The following is a 23,116-nucleotide window of genomic DNA, read 5'->3' as shown; positions in this document are numbered from 1 at the left end:
TTCATGAAATCTTAAATGTTTAACTATTTCGTGTGACAAGCATATATATGTATGTGTGTGTACACACATACATATATATGCCTCCCTCAAATTAGAACCATGTAAACACTTCAAAAAACCAGAATTAATTTAATATTTTTAAAAATGTCATCTTACCAGTAGGTTGGGCAAATACTGGAGGAATGGTTCCTGTAGGTACAGCAGGTGGATAATTTGGAAACATTGGTGGAGGCAAAGGAAAATTCATTCCTACAGTGCTCTGTTTAAGTATAAAAAAGATTATAAGAAAATGCAACCATATTGTTAACAAAATGATGAAAATTTAAATTAATAGTCAAGGATTATTATTACCAGATGTTGTAAAGCAAAAAAAGCGGCTTTCTCCTTGGCTTCATTTTCCGATGGGCATTGTGGTCCATGTATGAGTAAGCCATTAGATAATTTGACCTGGCAAACTGTCATTGTCTAAGAAAAATAAAATGTATACCCAATGAGACTGTGTGCCAGCAACTAACAATAATAGAAAGGTTCAGAGCACATATATTGAAAGTAAAAGTTAATATGAAAAAGTGATGGTTTCTGTAAACCACCAGATAAAAGACACTGGAAGTCTAGTAAAAAATATTCTCTCATTTCTTTAAATTTTCAATGTCAAACAAGGAGGTAGATACTCAGCTGTAGTACAGATGAAGAATCTGAGGGATCTCTGAGGTTATCTAGTACAACTCTCTTATCTTAAAGAGGAGGATAGGGAGGATTTGAGATGGTAAGTGCCTTGCCCATGGTCACAGAGGGAGTTACTAAAAAAGAGAGGTCTTGAGCTCAAGACCTCTGACTCTGAGTTCGTCACTACATTCAGTACACATCCTTCTGCTCTATATTGCCTATCCATGGCATAGGAAAGCCTTTGGCCTGTTGGAAAGAATTATCAAAAACTGCCTAGCTACTTATGTACAGCAGTCGGAAAACCCTTGAGCAGAACGTATTGTAACCAAAACTGATAATGGTCTCAAAATTTTTTTTTTATTTTTCCAATCTAATTTTCTCTTGCTGTTATCTAGGCTTTTCAGCTCTTCTTTAAGCTCTTCTCTCTCATCCAGAGAGCTTTCCTTGATTAGCTCCACCTAGTTTTAAATTCTTATTTACTCCACATCCTCTCAGCTTTCACTAGGTATCCTCAATTCTAGAAAGCACTGAATATAATCTGGAATTTGTTTATTAAGATATTTATGCTCTTCTGTTTGAATATGGGATGTGGTATTCTGGGAATTTAAAAGTTGAAACACTCCAAATAGGTGGAATAAAGCAAACATAAAGAATAAAGGTCAATCATCCTTTTTTGAATAGCAAAATACATTTGTAGTCTTCTTTACCATTGATGTTTTAGTGCTCCTATACAAATGCAGTTCAGAAGCAATGTAGCAGCAGTTTGTTAGGGGACAAAACAGTAGAAATGCTTTTTCAGGAATAGGTATGTTTTATGCCATCACTTAAGTAGCAGAAACATGTGAACAAACTATACACCTTAGAAAATGCAGCTGTCCTTGTTTTCATACTTAACTTTGGGCACTTAGATTTTTAACATTTTGTACAAGTTTTAAAAATTGAAGTAACTGAACTATAAGATCCTAAATCTGTACTGTTTGAGCTAGAGATCTGGGAACAAAATTAAACAAAGGACTAAATAAGGACTAAAATGAGAGCAGGCTGGCAAGGTTATTAATCTGTCTGCAGAATCTGTTAGGACACACTGAGGTTTCTTATCCTCTTCACAATATGTTCTAGGCCTTGAATAAGAAACATAATTTCTTTGTAATTACCCTTTGTGCAAAAACTAAAACTATGGATGTAGAAAAGAAACAAAGTATTTTAACATACCATTTAAGCAAAAGAATAGTCTGTAATGCTGTGAAAAAGAAATGAGAAAAGCCAGGCAGGAATAGTGAGAGAAAATAATATCTACAAGGTCAAAAAAATGGAAACAAACAAGAATCCAGAATGTACACACGTGGCTGCTGTGAGAAAGCAGGCATACCTAACAGAAAGTGTACCCCTTTTAGAAGATATATGCAATCTGCTTGTAAGTCTTTGACCTTTCCTCCCTTGGGTGCTTCACCTAGGGTAAGCAGAGGAAAGATTTACTAATAAGAGCCTGTTGCTCAAGAATAAACATGTTTTTACCCTTTTAGATTTTAGGCAAGATATAACTAAAGTGGTGAATGAAGCACTTTATATAAATTTCCATTTAGGATGTCTAAACTACAGTCAAGTTTGGGAGACGTACTAAGGGGTTAGAAATGGTGCCTACAGATGCAGTTTACTAAAGGGCTATTTCTGGGCTCTCATCCAGAGGGAAAATAAGAAATTAAGAAAATAAAATGTCTTGGGGTATAATATCTATCCTCTACTCTACTTATAGAGAGCTCAAAGTACTTGATGCTTGAGAAACTTATTCATGCTGGGGGAAAAAAGTTGAGTCTTCTTGATGTAGGTCCACTGTACAAAATGATCACTTCAACTTTTATCTTTTCATTGCAGGACACAAAATGTCTTCATGAATTGGGAACACAATCTTCTTTCTAGTTTATGTACTGTATATTCCTCTTAAATTAGGCCGAAGATCTGAAGAATAAGGTTTCTGGAAAAGCTAGCAAAGGTCTGATTACAATGTACATGTTTGCTTTACCTTGCTATTGCTCATAAATGGAGTCCCACATTGTTCTCTACATGAAACAGTGTTAATTATAATGCAATACTTACCTGTGGCGTTCTGAGAAAGATGAAATCTGGTTGTGGCATTCCAACAAGAGAGCAAAGCCGAGAAAGTTCTGATACTGGTGTGGATAAAGGAGGCTGTTGACTGAGGACAGGCCGACCTAAATTGTCTATAGCTTGAGCATTATGACAGTCCCCTGGATTATGAGGCTTGTTTATATAAGTAGCTACCAAGAGAAATAAATGTATTTATATTTAATAAGAATGAAAACAAAATATTGTGACAGTTATAATAACTCAACTAAGTTTTATTTTAAACATCAAAGGGATTAGTTAATGGTTACAAGACAAAAACAAAACAAAAAACACCAAACCGAACCCAAAACAAAACCTTACTTTATAAATAAAACATATACCTACATCCAGTCCTTAACACTGTGCCTGGAACATTTTTAAGCCCAATTAATGTTTACTGACTGATTTAGCATCCCCTCCAATTGTGTGCCTTGGAAATGAATTATGACTATGTAAAGATGTGTAATTTTTGGCAGTGCGGGCTTTTTGCTGTAGTTAGTCTTTCTACCAAGTATGGCAACCCATGTGACTTAAATGAGCCTTAGAGAATTGCTTAGGAATATAAACATTAACTGGCTAATGCAGGGTTACACCTCCAGAAAGTGTTGGATTTGTTTTGCTAATGACTAATCCCTCAGAAGCAGCTGTTGCACAGTGGTTAAGACCACTGGACTTGGAATCAGGAAGGCATGAGTTCAAATACAGCCTCAGACACTTTCTAGCTTGGGTAATTCACTTAAACTCTCTATGTACAGGAGGTAGCTAGGTGGGTCAGCAGATAGATGCTGGGTCTGGAGTCAGGAAGACCTGAGTTTAAACCTATAGCCATTTCCTGTCTGTGTGACTGTAGTAAAGTTAACTGAACCTCTGACTGCCTGATGAAAGGATCCACTGGAGAAGGAAATGGCAAACCACTTCATCATTGCCAAGAAAACCCCAAGGATAGCCATGACCCATGGGGTCATGAAAAGGACACAAATGAATAATAACAACAATAATCTCTTCCTGAGTTTTCCCTTATGTTCATCTTTTCCTTTTTTCTATACTATAAGCATATTAAGTGATCAATATATTATAAATTCTATAATTTGTTCTTAGGATAATCACACAGTAGAAAAAGGAACTGAACTTTTACATATTATACATACCTAACTTCTTGGTTTGCTTAGGCTGTGAAGAAGCTCCAAATACCTCTTTTCTACTAGAAGACGTATTAACTTCATTAACTAATTGTTTTACTTCATTTTTGTGGTCTGCAGGGTCTGTGGCATCAATTTTCAGAATTTCTTTAAGCATCTGTGTTCCCTTCTTTAAGAAAACGCAACAAAAGTTAGTACTATCACCTTTCATTTCTTTTTTGAGAATTATAGTCTTTTTCTTTTAATGAAAAAAAAACAATTTATGAAAATAATAAATTTTGGAGGGGATGTGACAAAATTGGGACACTATTGCATTGCTGGTGGAGTTGTGACTTGATCTAATCATTCTGAAAGGCAATTTTAGAATTATGTTCAAAGGGCTTTAAAACACCTTTGAACAAGCAATATCACTACTAGGTTTGTACCCAAAAAAGATAATAAGAAAGGGTTGTACAAAAATATTTACAGCTGTGCTCTTTGTGGTGGCAAAAAATTGGAAAATATGGGAGTGTCCCTTGATTGGGGAATGGCTGAAAAAATTGTGGTATATGATGGTGATGGAATACTATTGTACTGTAAGGAATGCTGAACTGCTTGTTTTCTATATGAACTGGAAAGACCTCTATGAACTGATGTGGAATGAAATGAGCATAACCAAGAAAACACAATACACAGAAACTGAAACACTGTGGAATGATCAAATGTAACTGACTTTGCTACTAGTAGCAATACAATGATCCAGGACAATCCTGAGGGACTCAGGAAAAAGAACACTATCCATATGTAAAGAACTGTGGGAGAAAAACATATGATTTATCACTTGTTTGTATGGGTGCAGGATTTGGGGTTTTGGTTTGAAAAGATAACTCTATTACAAAAATGAATAATATTGAAATAGGTATCAAGTGATAACACATGTATAACTCAGTGGAATTACTTGTCAATTTTGGGAAGGGGAGGGAAGAAGGGAGAGAGAGAGAGAAAATCAATCATGTAACCATTTTAATTTAAAATAAATAAAAAAAAACTAATAAAACTTGACTTGAAAGAAAAAAGAGAACAAAACAAAACAAAAAACCCCAAGAATTTATTGTGAAGTTACATTCTTATTCTATCCCTGCCTGGAAAAGGGTAGCCACAGATGAAAAGACAGGAATGGCATGGAGGAATAAAAGGGTTATTTCAGTTCCCTAGCACAGCTCTGCTTTATCCAGAAGGTAATACTTAACAATACAGAACATATGGGAGTGTGAGATGGAGAGTAATTTCTAACAAGGATTCCCATCTTTAAGAAAATAAAACCTTTATTTGCATGCCAACAAGTTTTTTTTTTGTTATTTGCAACTGTGACGTCATTAATTTAGTATATTCTCAGTGAGGAAACTTTTACTGAAGGGCATCTGTGACTGTACTGCTCACTAGCTAGTAATGCAGCACTTGGAAACAGATTTCCAAACACTACAGAAATATAATGGAAACATTAAAAAAAAAAAGACTAACCATAGCAAATGACTGTGGTGACAAATGTTCTTCACTTGTTGGTGGTTCCTCACTGAAGGATGGTTGTACTTCATTCTCTTTGGCGATTTTCAAAGATGCTAGGAAGTTCTCAATTCCAGGGTTAGTCTAAGAGAAAATATGATTGAAACATGTAGATGAAAAATACAGTAACATACAAGTTAATACTCAATTATGGTCATTTATTTTTATCTAGTCATGTTCTTACCATGCATAATTTTGGGAAAAGAAATCAGATAAACTGCCTCTTACCTTTCCAATCGTATTTGGATCATCAGTTACAACCTTTTGGATTTCAGAGGCAACAGGACTTTCATTTCTCTTCAAAAGCTTAACATGGCATTTGGGGGTTCCTCCAAAAGTCTGTAGATGAGGAAACATAAACTTGACCTCTTTTTTCAAACAAAATATAGCTATAACCATGAAGAATTATCTAACTTAATGACTGCAGGCTTGATTACAAGACATGTTTCCTACTAGCATTTTTCCATCTGGCCAAACTGGTCTTCTTGCCTTTCCTTCTACATAATTCATGATCATCTCTCTTTGCCTCTGCACTGGCTAATCCTCACACCTGGAATTCATGAACTACATCCTTCTCTCTGCCTCATCCAATTCTCTCTTCTTTCCTCAAAGCCCACCTTCTATACAAAGTCTTTCTTATCCTCTCATTTTGCTAGTGCTTTCCCTTTCAGAATCCCTCCTACTTGTTCTCTTTATTTTATTCTGCATATATTTATATATATACATATATATCCTCATTGTATCTTCTCTTAGAATGGAAATTGTCTTCAAGGGATTATTTCATTTACGGCAATTGTAAGCCAAGTACTGCCCGATACGGAGTACATATTTACTAAATAAATATTTATTAACTGAACAAAGGAGACAGGGAAAGCAAGTATAAAAAGGTCTAAGTCCATGACATACCTATATTTCACTCACCTCTAACTACTTACACTTTTGGCTATTCCCAACAGATTTGGGACCCAAATACTAGACAATGCCTTCCTCTTTCAGATTATTTTAATCCATTCTAGATCTATTTTGTAGGTTCTTCCTTGGAGGGCAGGGATTTTTAATTTGTATCCCTAGCCCATAGCACAGTTCTTGATACATAGTGAAGAGATTAATAATAAATACTTTCATTGATTGACAATTGATCAATCTTCTATAGGGTTTTGGTGATGGAACTTAAATGGCCCTATAAGCATAAAGTTGTATATAAAAAATTTCCATAGAAAAGCTTACCAAAGTTTAATTTACCTGTTTGTTTGCTATCTTTTGTGACTGACATTCATTCTTAGAAATTTTACAATCTTCTTTGACTAGAAATAAAAATAGAGATTTCATTAAAATGAGAGAAAAATAAACTTCATCCTTGTTAATCACATTAGAGCTGGATAGAGATGTGGATGAAGGTGGCTGAACTAGAAAACAAGGTAAATTGTAGATAAAACTTGGTTTGGTGAGGAGAAAAATTGCAGAAGTGTCAGGGAAATCACTGAAGGAAGGACTGAAGGAAGGAGTGCAGTGCAAGATGCAATCACAGGATCAGAACAGTCAACCCAGCAGAATTCCCAGAGGAGAGTCTGAGTCAACAAAAAAGTCTGAGGGTAAAGAAATACACAATTTGGGAAACCAAGAGAAAAAAACAAAAAAAAAAAAAACAAAAAGGAATAATGACCAGCAAAAGAAAGAACAAGAATCCCTTCTCACATTGGTGTGATACTTGGTCATTTTCAAACATGTTAGCCCAATTGCTGATGTCTCATTGGACACAGGCTTGGAAGAATGATATGGATTCTCTTACACAGGAGGAAACTGGGCCTTTGGGAACTTGCCAAGGGTTATAAGGTCAAGAAGGGGTAGAGCACTGGAGAGCACTAATTAGAATCCCATAGAAAAAAGCCAGACTATTTTCTTTATGTTAAAAATGAACACGAAGAATGCCTTTTCAATTAAAGGTAAAATTCTTTTTAAAAAAGCACTCTTTTGCCCTTCTCTTCTCTTGTTGTCAAGGTATGTGTATGTTTTTTAAAACCACTGTTAAAAGTATGTATCATACCAGGGTATGTGTCTTCACCTAAATGTTATGAGTACCTTGTATAGAGTGTTCACTTAAGTGTTTTGTGAATTGAATGATTTATCACTCACAGTACTGACGGCTGCTTCTGGAAAACTTAAAATGACCCATTTTACATGAAAACACACAAACAGATGAAAAGTAATAGTTATTGGTGCAGAGAATAGAGTGCTGGGCTTGGAGTCAGGAAGAACTCAGTTCAAATTTGGCCTCTGATACTTATTATGACCCTGGGAAAGTTGCTTAATTTCTCTTGTCTTAGTTTCCTCATCTGTGGTGAGGATAAAGTGAAAAATTTGTAAAGTGTTTTGTAATCTTAAAGAACTATATCAATGCTGGCTATTATTTGAATAAAAATAAATGAGTATCTGTTCATTTTTCTAGTAATATCAAAACTAACACTTAAAATATATTCTAAAGCAATAGATTTTAAAGACATTTCTATAACATGGGATGTTTGTGAAGAAAAGCTCTTCATAAAAGAAAAGGTGCTGTAAAATATGGGTTATTATTGGTATCTTAGCAACAAAAAAGGTATAAAAACAGTAACAATCTAACATTCTGAAATAATTCACAAGTGAGAGCTTTCAAAAGAACTGTACCCAGTGTTTCTAAATAAAACATTATTACAAGAAGTTAGTTACATTTTTATGAATTAGAATTCTTACTTGGACTTACATTTCCTATAATGATCACATTTTCTTTGCTGACCCTTAATGCTGCTGTCATTGAAGCCAGGTTTATGATACTGAATAGTAGTAGTACCTCTGTTTATTTCTTGAGGTAGAACCAAACCCTGAAAGTTGAAATTTCCCATAATTTAGTTAACCAGATTCCATAGTAACACTAACACCACAACTAATATTTATTTATTAAAAACATTACCCTCTATCTTATATACTGCATATTGGTTCCAAGGCAGAAGTGAAGTAAGGGCTAGGCTTGCCCAGGGTTACATAGTTAGGAAGTATCTGAGGCCAAATTTGAACCCAGGACCTCCCATCTCTGGGCCTGGCTCTCAATCTATTGAGCTTCCTAGCTGCTTCCCCCCCAATTTATTTTTTAATAAGATAACTTATGAGTCTTAAAATGTTCTGAATTTCTCCTCATCCTAAATGAAATCTCCTAACAAGGAAAAATAATTAAATGAAACTGACAAATGACTGAATATATTTCACATTACAGTAACTACATTTCTCTCGAGAGAAGGAAATTGTTTTGTCATTTGCTCTCTAGGACCGAGACTAGTCCAGAATAATTAAAACTTTATTTTTACTGTATGTAGTCATTGTTGTTCTTTAGTTGGGTTTACTGTTTTTGTTAGCTCACACAAATCTGCCAATGTTTCTCTAAATTCTTTTTTTTTTTTCGATTCTTATAGAAAGTACAAAAATATACTTCCTCCCTTCCCTCACCCAAGAATCTAGTGCCTTCCTCCCAAGGTTTCTTTGTAATTTAAAAAACACACTTCATATATATTTATATGCACATAGTTTCCCAGGCTATGATGGAAGCTGCCATAGAGCAGACAACTTCATTTGTGTCACTGCATTCCCAGTACCCAGTATAGTGACTGAAGCACAGCAGGTGCTTAATAAATTCATTGTGGGCTTAAGAATTTTCCATAGCCACAGATCTGAAACAGGCACCTTTCTATAGAATAAAATCTTTATATTTTCCACTGGGACATATGCCCAATAGTGAGATAATTCAATGAAAAGGTATGAACAGTTTTGTTACTTACACATTTTTTCTGGAATTGGAGCAAATGGGACAATTCACAGCTCCCACACAATAACAGTGTATCAATGTGTCTGTTCATAGCCCCGGCACAGTGTAGCCTTCAAGGGATATCTCCCCAAATCACAGGGTTATCTTAGGTCACCCTTACCTATCCTGGGATGACTGCTTCAGTTTCAAAGTAACGTCTATTTTGATAACTATATTTTTCCTTGAGGGGCTTAACTCTTAAACTTGTCCCAGATTTGAGTAGGAATGGAATTTGGGAGCCATTTAGTTCAACCCAAGAACAAGTGACATTTTTCTAATTCAGTTAAAAAATAAAAGTCCAGAAATTAAGGAAGTGGTCAAACAAAGGAAGATTCTTAATGCAATGAAGAAACATAATGTGGTAAGAGTCTTTGGGTAAAATTCCTGAAAAATAGAATAGTATGACAGTAGCTATAGTTGGAATCCCAGAAAAATATAAGAAATGGCCACAAAAATGAAAGGTAATTGGAAGCCCAATGAAAAAACTGAGTGAATTAGAAAGCCTAGAATATAATCTGTGAAGCCTCAGCCATACAAAAATATCTTGAAAATAAAAAAAGTAGAAACAACTTAAAAGTGAATGCTATATTTCAAGAAATGATTGAAGAAAATTTCTCAGAGATAGTGAAATAGAGGAAAATGAAGAGTAATAGATTCCACAGATCACCAGAGAAACCCCAAAGATGTTATACACAGAAATGTGATCATCAATATTCAGAGCTAACTGATGAGTCAATAACTCAACTAGCATTTATTAGGTATCTACTGTGTACAGTCATTATGTTAGATACTGGGATAAAATGATGAAAATGAAAGTAATTCCTTTCCTCAAGGAGCTTATATGGTATGTAAGCAACAATATAGTTGCACTATCATTCCTGGAGGTTAGGTTCCATAAAGTGACCAAGAACACTAAATTGGTGAATAATGAACCATTGCTTCTATGGGATATACAGGGTTAGATTCTGGGAGTCTCTGGTCACATTTACTTGTACACCTTCTAGAGAGGCCTCTTCCCTTTTTCTGAATGTACCTTATAGCTGATTCATTGAACTCACCCCTGAACAAAGCTTTTCTAGCATGGATATTTTTCACTAATGTGCATATTTTCTCCATAAGGCACGTCAAAGTCTTGAAGTTCTTAGGAGTACTAGATAGCCATTTCTTATATTTTTCTGGGATTCTAACTGTAGCTATTGTCATACTATTTTATTTTTCAGGAATTTTACCCAAAGACTGTCTTACCGCATTATGTTTCTTCACTGTATTAAGAATCTTCCTTTGTTTGACCACTTCCTTAATTTCTTGACTTTTATTTTTTTCTTGAGGGGCTTTACTCTTAAACTTGTCCCAGAATCAAGGAATTTGAGAGTAGGAATGGAATTCCTAGTTCAACCCAAGAACAAAAGGAATCCCCATTATAAAATACTCCACAAGTGTTGATGGACTGACCATACAGAAGTATGGAAGCGTTAGGATCATTTACCTTTTGAAGGAGCAGTAAAACTCATTTTTCTAATTTCCTCTCCTATTTTTCCTGGTCAAATACTAAACTGTATATCAGTATAATAAATCAAGAAGCTCTCTGTTTTCCTATTCTCCCAGCTCCAGAGCATTAACAGTTTACTAAGGCAAAGCTAAAGTTTTTAATAAATATATGGATTTGTCTGTGGAAATATTTTTTTCAGATATATAATAATGAGTAAAAAGCAATATATTTAAATATATCTTTATATGTTAAGGACAGCCACTGGACTAATATTAAATGTAAAAAAGTCATGATTATAAGAAAGTGATGTTGAAATAGCTAAAGTTGAAGTTAGATTAAACAAATTATGTTTTTCTTCTGTTTTTAAAAAACATGTCTTAAAATAAGTCTATGTTAAAGATCAAAGGAGTCATTTTTTATAAGAAAACATAATTTATGATTTTTAATCTATATTGCATTTATCAAAGTAGTGCTTTGTTTAAAAACTTTCCTTTGATTTTCCCTTAAAATTCTTTTTCATATAACATTAACAGCCTACTAACCTTCTCCTGTGAATTCTGCTGAAGATGTTGAGGTTTTCCTGATCCCTGTAATGACTGCCAAATACTACAAAATTCATCATCATCTTTAGTAGGTACCTGGCAAAAGCATAACAAACATATATAAGGAAACAAAAAATAATCTGCACATATGCATAAAATAAGGAAATAAAAGAAAACTCTAAAAAATTGCCACCATTTGTTTACTCAATTTTCTAGAATCTCTTCTTCATTAACAAATGAACTGTTACTTAGTAAATTGGCTATCTAGGTAACTCTCATTAGCTGTTTATCTTTCGGTTTTCCCCTTTGAAATAATGTTTAATGGTGCCTAAAATTATAGAATAAGCTCTTCTTATTCTATACTTCTTAGAATTAGCTATACTTACAAAAGCCAACTATAGTTGTCTGTCTGTCTGTCTCTTTTTGTATAAAGTACCACAAGTCAGAAGACTTGTGTTCAAATTCTTTTTCAGAAATATAACTGTGTGATAGGTGTCAAAATGACTTAATCTCTTTCAGAATCAGTTTCTTTATCTGTAAAATGGGGATAATAAAACCTTGTATCTTGGAAAGGATGTTGTGAGGATTAAATTAAATAATGTCTAGAAAGTGTTTTGCAAACTTAAGACACTTTATGAACACTAGCTCCTATTATTATATAATTGGTCTTTTAAAGATTTTACACTATTAAAAAAATCTAACTGAAGATCCTCAAAGTTATTTTAAATCCACCTATGCATTAAGATATTAACTCATTTTTCCAAAACATAGGTTATAATTTAATCTATATTTATACTTTTTAACCACCTGACTGATTTAATTAAAGACCAGGTACCATAACAAAAGTTTTTAAATGATTATTTGGACTTTTTATCTGCTAATTATTTGATTTTCTCAGCTCATAGTTTAAATGTTCTTTAGTTAATCCCCAGTATATTCAATTAAAAAAATAAATAAATAAAATAAAAATGCCATGAACAAAAGATTGACTTACAATTCAAAACCAGCATTTGAATTTCCTTTTGAGTTGTCTTATTTCCATTCATTCATATTCATAGCCTCAGTGCTACTCTTGCCTAACTACTTTCCCTCACTGTACGTATCCCATCAGGTGTCAAATCTCTCCATTTCTCTCTCCAAAATACATCTCATGCATCTACCCCTCTTTGTTTTCTTACTCTCAAATTTCTTATCTCTCTAGTCCATCCTTTTACCTGGTTGCCAAAATGGTAATTCTGAAGTACCAATCTGATAATGCTGCTCTTCTCTTTACAGTAAATTCTAGTGACTTATTTTTTCTTCTAGGGTCAAATACAAATCCTTCTGTTTAGTATTTTAAAAGCCCTTTACAACTTGGCTCCAATTTATCTCTCTAGGCTTATTACTTATTACTCTATGGTCCAGCCAAACCAGCTTTCTTGCTGTTCCATATACATGATATCACATCTCCCTGATTTTCCTCCAAGGGTAGGTAGCCCTCACTTCCCCTCTTAGAATCCCAAACTTCCTTCAAAGCTCAGCTCAAATGCTGCTTCTTCTATGAATCCTTTGGATCCCCATAGCTGCTAATGTATGACTCCAAAAAATTTTCCTTGTATCCTTTTTACATTTTGTAATAGATTCACTTTTCCACTCACCACTGTGAGGCTTTTCCAAGCCTTTATCCTTCTTTAATCCTCCCCAATTTACCACTTTCTCAGCCGAGAAATTTGCCTCACATTTCACTCTGGAACTGAGGCCATCTGATAATGAACTGCCTCTTCTCTCCTTATCTCACATCACTCAGCTGCATATATCATATACTCCTTTACCCTGGTCTTACACATAGAGGTCTGATTCTTCTTGACAAGGCAAACCCCCATGAAAGTATCTCCAATGCTTAGGACAGTGCTTGGCAAATAGTAGGTGCTTAATAAATGTATGAAAAGCAGGCCCATTCCAATTTTGCCTTTTCTAACAGATTGATCATCTTCATTCTTTCACAACATTCTCTTCAATCTCTCAATGTGTGTTCTGGTTGCTTCTCTACTGATTCTAAAAACAGTCACAATCTCCTCTACTCTCAAACAACCCGCATCTGATCCATCCCTTTTAGGCATCATCCTCTACCTCTCTTCCTTTTGATGGCTAAACTCCTTGAGAAGTTCACTTATAGTTTGCCTCTATCCATTTACTTTTCTCTCACTCTCTATAACTTTCTATTGCCTATCTCACCATTTCACTGAAACTGCTTTTTCCTAAGTTCTCAAAGCTCTCTTTATTGCCAAATTTAATGCCTTTTTTTCAGTCCTCATTCTTCTTTTCCTCTCTTTAGCCTGTGACACTATTAATCATCCTCTTCTCCTGACTAATCTCCTCTCTCTAGGTTTCATGACACACTTTTCTCCTAGTTTTTCCTCCTGTCTGATTACTTTTTTATAATACTTCCTGGATCTTCATTCACTTAACTTTCAGTGTTCCTTGAGACTCTCAGGTGTTTCAATGATCACTTCCATGAAGATGATTCTTAGATCTATTTAACTAGCTCTAAGCATTCTCCTGATCTCTGGTCTTGCAGTCCAGTTCCAACTGCCTATTAGATAAAACTGGATGTCCTGTAAACATCTTAAATTCAATATATTCCAAACTGAACTCATTATCTTTCCCCATGACCCCTTTCTTCACTTCCAAACTTCTCTATTACTATCCACTGCCTTCCTGTTTCCCCATGTTCACAAACTAAGTGCCAATCCTGATTACTCACTCTCTCTCAAACCCTATATTTGATTTTCTATCAAGTCTGTTAGATTTTTATCTTTGCCACATGTTTTGTAAATGCTCTCTTCTATCCTCCATCACCCTAATGCAAGCCTTCTTCACCTCATGCCTAGAGTAGTGCAATAGACTTCTTTTTTAAAATTCTTATCTTCTAGGGGCAACTGGGTGGCTCAGTGGATTGAGAGCCAGGCCCAGAGACAAGAGGTCCTGGGTTCAAATGTGGACTAGAGACATTTCCTAGCTCTGTGACCCTGGGCAAGTCACTTGACCCCCATTGCCTAGCCCTTACCACTCTTCTGCCTTAGAATCAATAGTATTGATTCTAAGGCAGAAGGTAAGTGTCATTAAAAAAAAAAATTCTTACCTCTGTCTTAGAATCAGTACTGTGTATTGGTTTCACGGCAGAAGACTAAGGGCTAGGCAATGGAGATTAAGTGACTTGCCCACGATCATATAGTTAGAAAGTATCAGGCCAAATTTGAACCCAGGACCTCATCTCTGGGCCTGTCTCTAAAACCATCTTATAGCAACCTGCATAGATTTCTGCTTAGTCTTTCTCTTCCCATTCAAGACTATCTTCCTAAAGCACAGGAAACTACATTTTGATCATCCCCTCCTTCCCCTGTTACCTGCAGGATCAAATTTAATTCCTGTTTGTTAAGGCCTATCAGAGCTTGACTCCTTCTTGTCTTTCTAGTCTTTTAAAAAATTGACTCTCTTCCATGTACAATCCAGTAAAACTGTCTTCCTTGTTTTTATTCTTATTTTTATTGACTTGTATTTAATACCCTCTTCAATACTTGCACAACAAATAAACACTGTATCCCCTGAGAGAACATAAGCTTCTTGAGGGTAACTAAGGCTTAATTTTTAAGTTTATATTCTAGTTGCCTAAGACAATGTTTCATATATGCTTAATTTAGCATTTTTTATAAATGGGTTTTTCTTATAGCTCATCAAAATTAATAATGACTACTAACACATACTGTATTTTTGTAGTACCTGACAATGTTCAAAATATTTCTCAGTGGCTCTACATAACACTCTTTATAAAGTGGGGGCTTGGGATGGCTTGTGCCATTTCTTACTGGGGTATACCTTACTTCCAATCCTGCCTTCCTAGGCTGCCTGACTGCTCACATTCCTTCAACAGGCTTTCCCATTGCCTCCCCAAGATACTCCAGGATGCCATCTGCTCTGCCTCCTTGCCCTGCCCTAATTAGTGTGAGCTTGAAAGCAGGGCTCTTTTGACCCCAGTGGTAGGCACATTATAAGAGATTATTAAGTGCTCTTAAAATAATTCATTCATTCATTCATTCATTATTCCCATTTTAGAAGTGAGGCAACTTAAGCTCAGAGATGGTGACTTGCCCAAGGCCATATAGCTACAAAGTAGAGGACTAGAATCTAGGATTATGTATTTTTAATCCAGTGATCTTTCCATTTTATCATTAGGCCAGACACGATCAGAATTTAAAATGATTCTACTGACATAATACCAGTAAGGAATTAAGTCTTGAGAGGTTTTTCCAGTAATGATAAATCATTTGTGCTGGTACACACACACTTTTTGACTTTGTGTTTCTCCTTTCTGATCAATGGCATTCATTTGAAAATTACATATGGTTTTAATGATGTGGTCTGTTGCTATGGAAGGGAGTAAAAAAGCTAATAGTCTCACTTAGAAAAACCCAATTAGATCTACAGAACTACAAAATTTAAAACATCCATGAATTTCAGGATGAGAATAGGAAAACTGCTATCACTGAATGAGATGCAGTTCCAGTCTCTTTTGGTAGTCATCTTCAGCAGTTTGTAAGAGGATCTAGGGTATGCAAGCAGTATGTGTAAAAAAAATGAGAATTCATGACACTTTTGAATGTGTGTCACTGTGTGTAGTTTGAGAGCTGGCTTTCTAATTTTTATAATAATAAACATAGTAATCTAACCCTCCCATCCCCAAAGATAACATTTATTTATACAAGTCTTTGTTTCTAGATACAGGTTTCTAGATTGTCATTTTATCCTGTAACAATGGAGTTCTGTGAATCAAAATGAGAATGCCACCAAATGTTGCTGTTATTCATTAGTCTTCCATTAGCTTAAGTAAAAACACTCCTTAAGTGATATTTTTACTTTGAGAAGAATTGAATCAAGCTTTTCAATAAATAAAATAACTGGGGTAAAGAAGTAAAGTTGGAATTATAGTCAGAAAAATTTGGGCTGATTAAAAAACAAAACATTAAAGGAGCATAAGTGAAGATGGGTATATATCTTACTTGAGGAGTCAAAAGTGATCGAGAATGGTTGAGGCCTGAATGGACTTTCTGAGAAACTGCAACAGATGGAACAGAGGAACTTAAAGGGCTTGGATTCACAGCAGGTTGTGGTTTCACTATGGCTGTCAATTTCTGATTTCCAGTCTCTGAGCGATTACCATGAGAAAGGTTAATTAAGGCACTTGTTGGCAGTCGGTAACCTCTTGCAGGGGAGCACCTAAACATTAAAAAAAAAAGAACCAGAATCAACATATAATTTAAAAAATAATTTTGGGCAATCTAATTCTGGCTAGCCCACATTTCTTTACCAAGACTATGAGAGACTTTGTCAAATACTTTGCTAAAATCTAGGTGAACTCCATAGCATTACACAGGCTTACTTACTAAGCTAATAATCCTATAGAAACTGGAAATGAGTTCAGTTTGGCATGCATGAGTTATTCTTCATGAAAACCACACTGGCTTTCTTTGATCATTGTCTTTTTCAAAGATTTCCACTAATTATCCCTTCATGTATATTTGTATATTAATTATGTTCATGAGTTTTTCCAGGAATCAAGGTCAAAATTTTGCTCTTTCCTCTTCTATGAAAACCAAGAAGTTTACCAATCTTCTGTTCCCTACAATTTTTCAAAGGGCCTTGACAGTAGTTTAGCGGGATCTGGACTATCTGAAGCTGCTGACTTCCAAGGGCACACAGAATGTGATGTTCTATCACATTTCTTCATTTTCATAACTGACTTCTTTTTCTTTAACGACCAAAAAGCACCCAAAGGAAAAACCCTTACTTTCCATCTTAGAATCAATACAGGCAGAAGAGTGGTAAGGGCTAGGGAACAGGATTAAAATAACCTGTCCTGGGTCACACAGCTGACTGAGGACAGATTTGAACCCAGGACTTTAGGTCTGGTCTTTAGGCATAGTTCTTCTCAATCCCCTGATCCACTAAGCTACCTCCACACCCTACAGTAACTTTTTAAATGAAGATTAAAACGCTTATGTGAACCAGTTATCTGGTGCAAGTAAATGGACGAGGGTATAGGCAATGAAGTGTAAAAGTATCCTTGCTTATTTCCTAAAATAAAAATTTAACATCCTTCTTAAAATCCATATAAATTCTGGTAGTGACGGTACAAGTAGGACTTGATCTCTCATGTAAGAGATCAGGGGACAAAGTGATTTTTTTTTTTATATAGGCACAAAATAGGGAGCTACTGTTCAGCTGGCACTCCCTAAAGATAAAGAGTAGATCTTGCCTACTTTAGCAGCCCAGAGGATGAATTTTCAGGGAGAAGTTACTGAACAGAACTCTGATGGAGAGATTAAGGTAATGTTTGGGACAACTCATTTGGGTGGCAGTAGAAAAAACCTACAAAAGAAAACCTAGGTAAGAAGCTCTAACCTGGGACTCTCTGAAAAAATATGTACAACAACTAAAAAGAAATTTTTAGACAGCAGGTTGTTCAACTAATTGATAGCTTGTTGCTAGAATAATTTGTTCTAGCAGCAATGTTAAGTGGGCCAGATTGAGATTAGACCATCAAAACCTCATTGTCTTTGTTGATGATTTTTACAGACTGAAAAGCAAATGGTTTTCAGCTGATAAGGATGGGCCGAAGCTGCTTCTACCATGTACCTATTAATTAATCAACGAATATTTTATTAAATATCTACAATGTGCACCAGGAACTGTTAGGTGCTAGGGATATAAATACAAAAAATGAAACTTAAGGAGTCTATACTCTATTAGGAGACAACATATACATTTCTAAGTAATATGTATAAATATAAATAAAAGAATTAAAAAATAAATAAAAGGTAAGTAATATGTTTTGGCAAGAGAGGAAATGGCACTAGTAAAAATGTTTACACTGTCTTGATTCTGAGAGTACATAATAGGAAAAAGGTTCCAGGAAAGCTTCCAGAGTAGATGCATCCCTACTTAGGAAATAAAAATTCTTCTAAGAGTTGCATATCTAGACTTCCACAAGACATTCATCAATGGCTAAAAATCTTATGGTCCAGAAAACTGGGGGATGGCCAATGGTGGATATGAAACAGGAAAGTGCTGGCTATAGAGTAAAGGAAAAACAGAGAGGAAATAAAACTCTTAATAAGGATAGCACTAGATTCCAAAAGCTGAACTAAAATCTGAAAATTAAAGATGCTGTATTTGGTAGCTGTAAACCTCTATTATAGGACTGGCTGCTTCTTTACCAATAGTTTTCATATAAACAACTTGATTAAGACCATTCTATGGAAATACATTTTTGATATAATGAGAAGCCAATGGGAAGTCAACTTTGCAGATTTTTTTTTTTTTTAAAAACAGCACCATAAAGATGCTATATTTAAGAGAACAATAGAAATAAACCCTCATTGAAAGCAATTTTCAAATAAACATCTGTTATACTAAGGAGATTATGGGGGGAATATCAATTTTAATACTAAGTTTCTGATTAATCAACAGAAATAATTCAAATCAAGAGAAATATTTTTCAGCTTTTCTGGTTGTATTACAAAGTGCATTTAAAATAAAAAGTAAAAATGAATTTTAATGTACATGATACACATATAATAGAATCATCATTAAGAAAAACAAACCTTATCCTTAAACCTCCATGAAATTCTTCATCAAATAATACTTCAAATAGCACATCTGCTTCTCTACTAGCTGTAGGAAAGAGAATCATCAAAAATGAAAAGTCAGATGATTTCACTTTTACTAGTATTCTTTCACATATTCTCCTGAGATTGTTGTATCATAACAAAAGCACTTAAATTTTGTACTCTGTTCATTAAATAGTTCAAGGTTCAAAGATTTAAAGATTTTAAACCACAATAATGGTTATAGATTAAGACAATATTCTGAAGAATATTAACTGTATGCTGCAATATACTTCTTATTTGGGAATTTGAAAGTCTAGCAAACAAATTTTTCTTTTAGAAAGCTAAAGATTTATTTTACTTGACAATCAACATAATGAGAATCACCTACATATAGAATATATAAATTATCTGACTTATTTATGCAGATATTTTAAAGCAATACTGTATTCAGTTTCCTTCACTTCTACAAGCCCTTTTGAAAACACTTTCTTACTTTTCTGGGGGGGAAAAATTCAATTTCGCCCCCAAAATCAAGCAACTCTAATAAAAAGTAGGGAAATATTTCACTTTTCTCTTAAAACAGTTTTTATACTGATTAAGTGAAAGACTAAGGTGAGGACAATTTTCTCTGATCTCATGAAAACTTATTCATACCTGCCAGAGGTCTTGTATAATTTTAATGTGGTAAATAGAAACCTCCAATTTCTCAGCAGCCCTTTCTCAACTTCCCCTTCTTTTAACCACTCCCCAGATGACTAGGCAAGATAGAAAAGGAGGAGAATTTTTTCAGAAAAGGATAAGCTGAAAATATTAATTAACTTTTTAAAATTAGGATTCTTTCCCCCTTATCTGATTGAGAGCCATTCCAACCTACTTTGGCAAAGAACAAACATATGTTTGTTTCCAAGATGACCATGTAGACTAAACACCTAACTGGCATCAGAATGAAAATTTTACCTCCTTTAATTCCTATGATAGTGCCTCGGAGACCCACAGGAACTGAAAAGTTCTCTCTCACATTTACAACACGGTCAAAAAGACGGAACTCTGCATCCCGATCAGGAATAATACCCTGCTGTTGCTCTAAAGGCTAAGAAGAAAAAAATTAATTCTAGTATTTTTTAATGTGCCCTGCCCCCAAATATAAAAGAGTAGGACATTGGAAAAAGGTTGAAGAAGTTGAATTTGCTATGTTTTGCTATTAACATCACTTACTCTGTACAGTAAATGGGGTTTCACTGTCACTCGTACCTTCTTATTACTCTTCCTTTGCTAAAGAAATGGAGAAAGATATATTTAAAAAATGAATTAACTATTCATTTCACTTCTAAATATTCTCAGTAAGAAAAAATTAAAAACCAAGCAACTACTTCACAAAGTGAAATTACTTTAAAAAATGTCTAGAGCTCTCTACTGATGCAGAAATAGAAATTTTTGGGTGTGAGTAGAACAAAATGAGTGAGACTGAATTATGATCATCTAAAATAATTACTTTTCACAAAATAAAAAATGGTACCAATTTATTAAAGGATTTTTGTTGCCAATTAAATTCAACAACCACTTATTAAACTTCTACTACGTGCAAGACATTGTACTAGGCTCCAAGGAAACTGAGACAAAAAAGAAAATCAGTCCCAGTCATCAGGAAGCTTATATTCTATTTGCGGAGAGAACATGTAAATAAGTATCAAATAAACAATACAAAAGCATTTATTAAAAACTTCCTATGTGCCAGGTACTTTGCTAGGTTCAGAACTGAAGTACAAAGAATGAAATAAGAAATATATCTATTTGCAATGAACTTACATACTAAACAGGGAGACCAAAAGTACATATATGTATATAAAAACATAAACAGCATAAAGTTTATATATCAATGTAACATAATAGACAAAGTTTAACATAACACATACATAACAGTTTAAAAAATACATATACATGTAATACACAAATACACACACAAAATGGTTAAATACAAGGTGTTTTGGGAGGAAGGGCACTAGAAAGAAGTTAAGGAGATCAGGAAACGCTTCATACAGAGAACAGTACCTAAGTAGCACCTTAAAGGAAAGACAATTCTAAGACATAGAGTCAAGAGATGGGTATGAGGAGCAAAGCGAGGAGAGTTTGTCTGTGAAAAGTTATGAGGCTGGAAAGATAAGTAGATACAAGGTAATAAAAAGAGCCAGAAAGCACTGATAAAGAAAGGCTTCTTAAGCACCACAAAGGATGCAAAAGATTTGGAAAGTCTGAGGTAAGTGGGGAGGCAAAACTCAGAACTGGAGCCAGCCAATATAGAAAGGCTGGACAATGGAATTTGGGGAACACTCCAATTTAGCTGGCACAGAATACATGAGGAAGAAGAACGCCAATCAAAAATGAAAAGGTCAGCTAGAATGTAAAGGGCTTTAAATATCAAATGCCCTGCCTCTTCCATACACTGTGGGCTATGTTTCATCTTTAAATGTTTCACTTTTTTCTTTGCATATGATCCTAAAAACAATAAAAATTATTAAGCAGGGGAGTGACACAATTAGGTTTGTATTTTAGGAAAATTATCGTTTTGGCAATTATATGGAGGATGGGTTGGTAAAAGAAGAGGAAACCAATTAGAAGTTTACAATAGTGGTCAAGGTGAGAGAAGATGAAGCTCTGGGGAAAAAAAATAACCATCTTATGAATGGGAAGAAGGAACAGGAAAAGTATCTGTTGGGAAGGTAACTACAATATGAAATGGTAACTGACTTGGTAAGTGAGGCAGGGTATGGAATACTTAGGCCATTGCAAATTTGGGGGACTCAAAGGACAATGATGTCCTCAACATAAATAGGGAAATTCTGAGGAAGGCTGAGTTTGGAGAACAGATAATAAATTCCATTTCTGTCATGTGAGAGTAACAGAAATTTAGGAAGGTAGGAAGGGGTCAGGTTACATAAGGGATTTTAAAAGTTAAGAGAATTGTTTTTATTAGATCCTGGAAGTTATAAGGAGCCACTGTTGTTTAATGGCATATCAATTTTAAAAGTTGTGTGGAGGGGCCAGCTGGGTGGCAAAGTGGATGGAGTGCCAAGCCTGGAGTTGAGAGGAAGTAGGTTCAAATTTGGCCGTAGATACTACCTAGCTCTGTGACCCTGGGCAAGTCACTTAACTGTTTGCCTGGCCCTTGTTCTTCCGTCTTAAGAGTTATTACTGAGACATAAAATAAAGGTTAAAAGAAAAAAAAAAGTTGAATGGGGGACGGGATGGAGTAGGGGAGATTTGGAGTCATCTATAGAAGAATGGTAATTGATCCCAGAGGAGCTGATGAGATCATCAAGAGTGATGTGAGAGTCCAAGGCAAAGACTTAAAAGAACAGTTAAGGGGTAGGAGAGGAATGATGACCTACCAGAGGAGAATGAGAAATAGCAGGTCAACAGGAGACAGCAGTTATGATAAAAACCATGGGATGATAGTATGCAGAAAGGAGAACTCAGTGCTCAATAAACTGCAGAGGATGAGGACTGTGAAAAAGCTGCTTGATTTAGCAATCAATGAGGTCTCCTTAAGAGAGAGCTGTTTCAGTGTAGTGTTGAGGTTAGAAGTCAGACTGCAAGGGACCAAGAAGAGAGTGAAAAGAATGTGGAGATAATAATAGAGCCGAGATGGTAGAAGGGAAGGGCATTCTCCCAAGAAAGCTGAGAAATCACAGAGATAAATAGAAAAGGAGACAGAACTTTGCTAGCTATAGGATGGAGAAGGGTATTTGATGGGAATCTCACCACCCTTAAGGTTTCTCTGGTGATTGGAGGGTAGTGCCAGTGTACCTTCCATCTCATTAAGAACTAACATTTACATAGAGCTTTAAAGTTTTCAAAACACTTTACATAGGATCAATTGTTCTCAGACATCAAGGGAAAAAGAGAGATGAGGTTAGTCTGCTGGGATTATAAAAACACCTGGTATTTAAGCCTGGAGGGGCCTGCCAACTCTAATTCAGTGTTAGTACCTCTGTCTCAAATTAAGATAGGAGATATGCAACTGTCAGAGAAAATATTGGGGACAGAATTTGTAATCCAATTTAAGAGCTGATTTTAAAAGTAATTATTGAAAACAAGTTCAGTAATTCCTCCTTCTCTATCTAATAATATCATCAAGA

General features: G+C 35.0%; 1 protein-coding gene across 7 annotated transcripts in view; it reads right to left on the bottom strand.

Annotated features, from left to right (window-relative positions):
* The window catches only part of XRN1 (5'-3' exoribonuclease 1), a 94,570-nt gene that overhangs the window by 7,251 nt on the left and 64,203 nt on the right, over window positions 1-23,116 (bottom strand). For 5 of the 7 annotated variants that reach the window (XM_007502100.3, XM_007502101.3, XM_007502102.3 and 2 more), the window contains 13 exons: window positions 20,196-20,252; window positions 19,938-20,070; window positions 18,975-19,044; window positions 16,371-16,587; window positions 11,335-11,430; window positions 8,212-8,329; window positions 6,714-6,775; window positions 5,700-5,810; window positions 5,430-5,555; window positions 3,939-4,098; window positions 2,761-2,942; window positions 352-465; window positions 157-259 (listed from right to left, as the gene is read on the bottom strand). In XM_007502100.3, coding sequence (XP_007502162.2) covers window positions 157-259; window positions 352-465; window positions 2,761-2,942; window positions 3,939-4,098; window positions 5,430-5,555; window positions 5,700-5,810; window positions 6,714-6,775; window positions 8,212-8,329; window positions 11,335-11,430; window positions 16,371-16,587; window positions 18,975-19,044; window positions 19,938-20,070; window positions 20,196-20,252 — 1,549 coding nt within the window. The remainder of the gene's footprint in view (window positions 1-156; window positions 260-351; window positions 466-2,760; window positions 2,943-3,938; window positions 4,099-5,429; window positions 5,556-5,699; window positions 5,811-6,713; window positions 6,776-8,211; window positions 8,330-11,334; window positions 11,431-16,370; window positions 16,588-18,974; window positions 19,045-19,937; window positions 20,071-20,195; window positions 20,253-23,116) is intronic. The other 2 variants (XM_056808651.1, XM_056808653.1) reach the window with 1 other exon arrangement.

This window comes from Monodelphis domestica, chromosome 8 (assembly GCF_027887165.1).
Source record: "Monodelphis domestica isolate mMonDom1 chromosome 8, mMonDom1.pri, whole genome shotgun sequence".
Lineage (NCBI taxonomy): Eukaryota > Metazoa > Chordata > Mammalia > Didelphimorphia > Didelphidae > Monodelphis > Monodelphis domestica.
The sequence above is the reverse complement of the archived record's forward strand: the minus strand, read 5'-3'. Positions and strand labels throughout refer to the sequence as shown.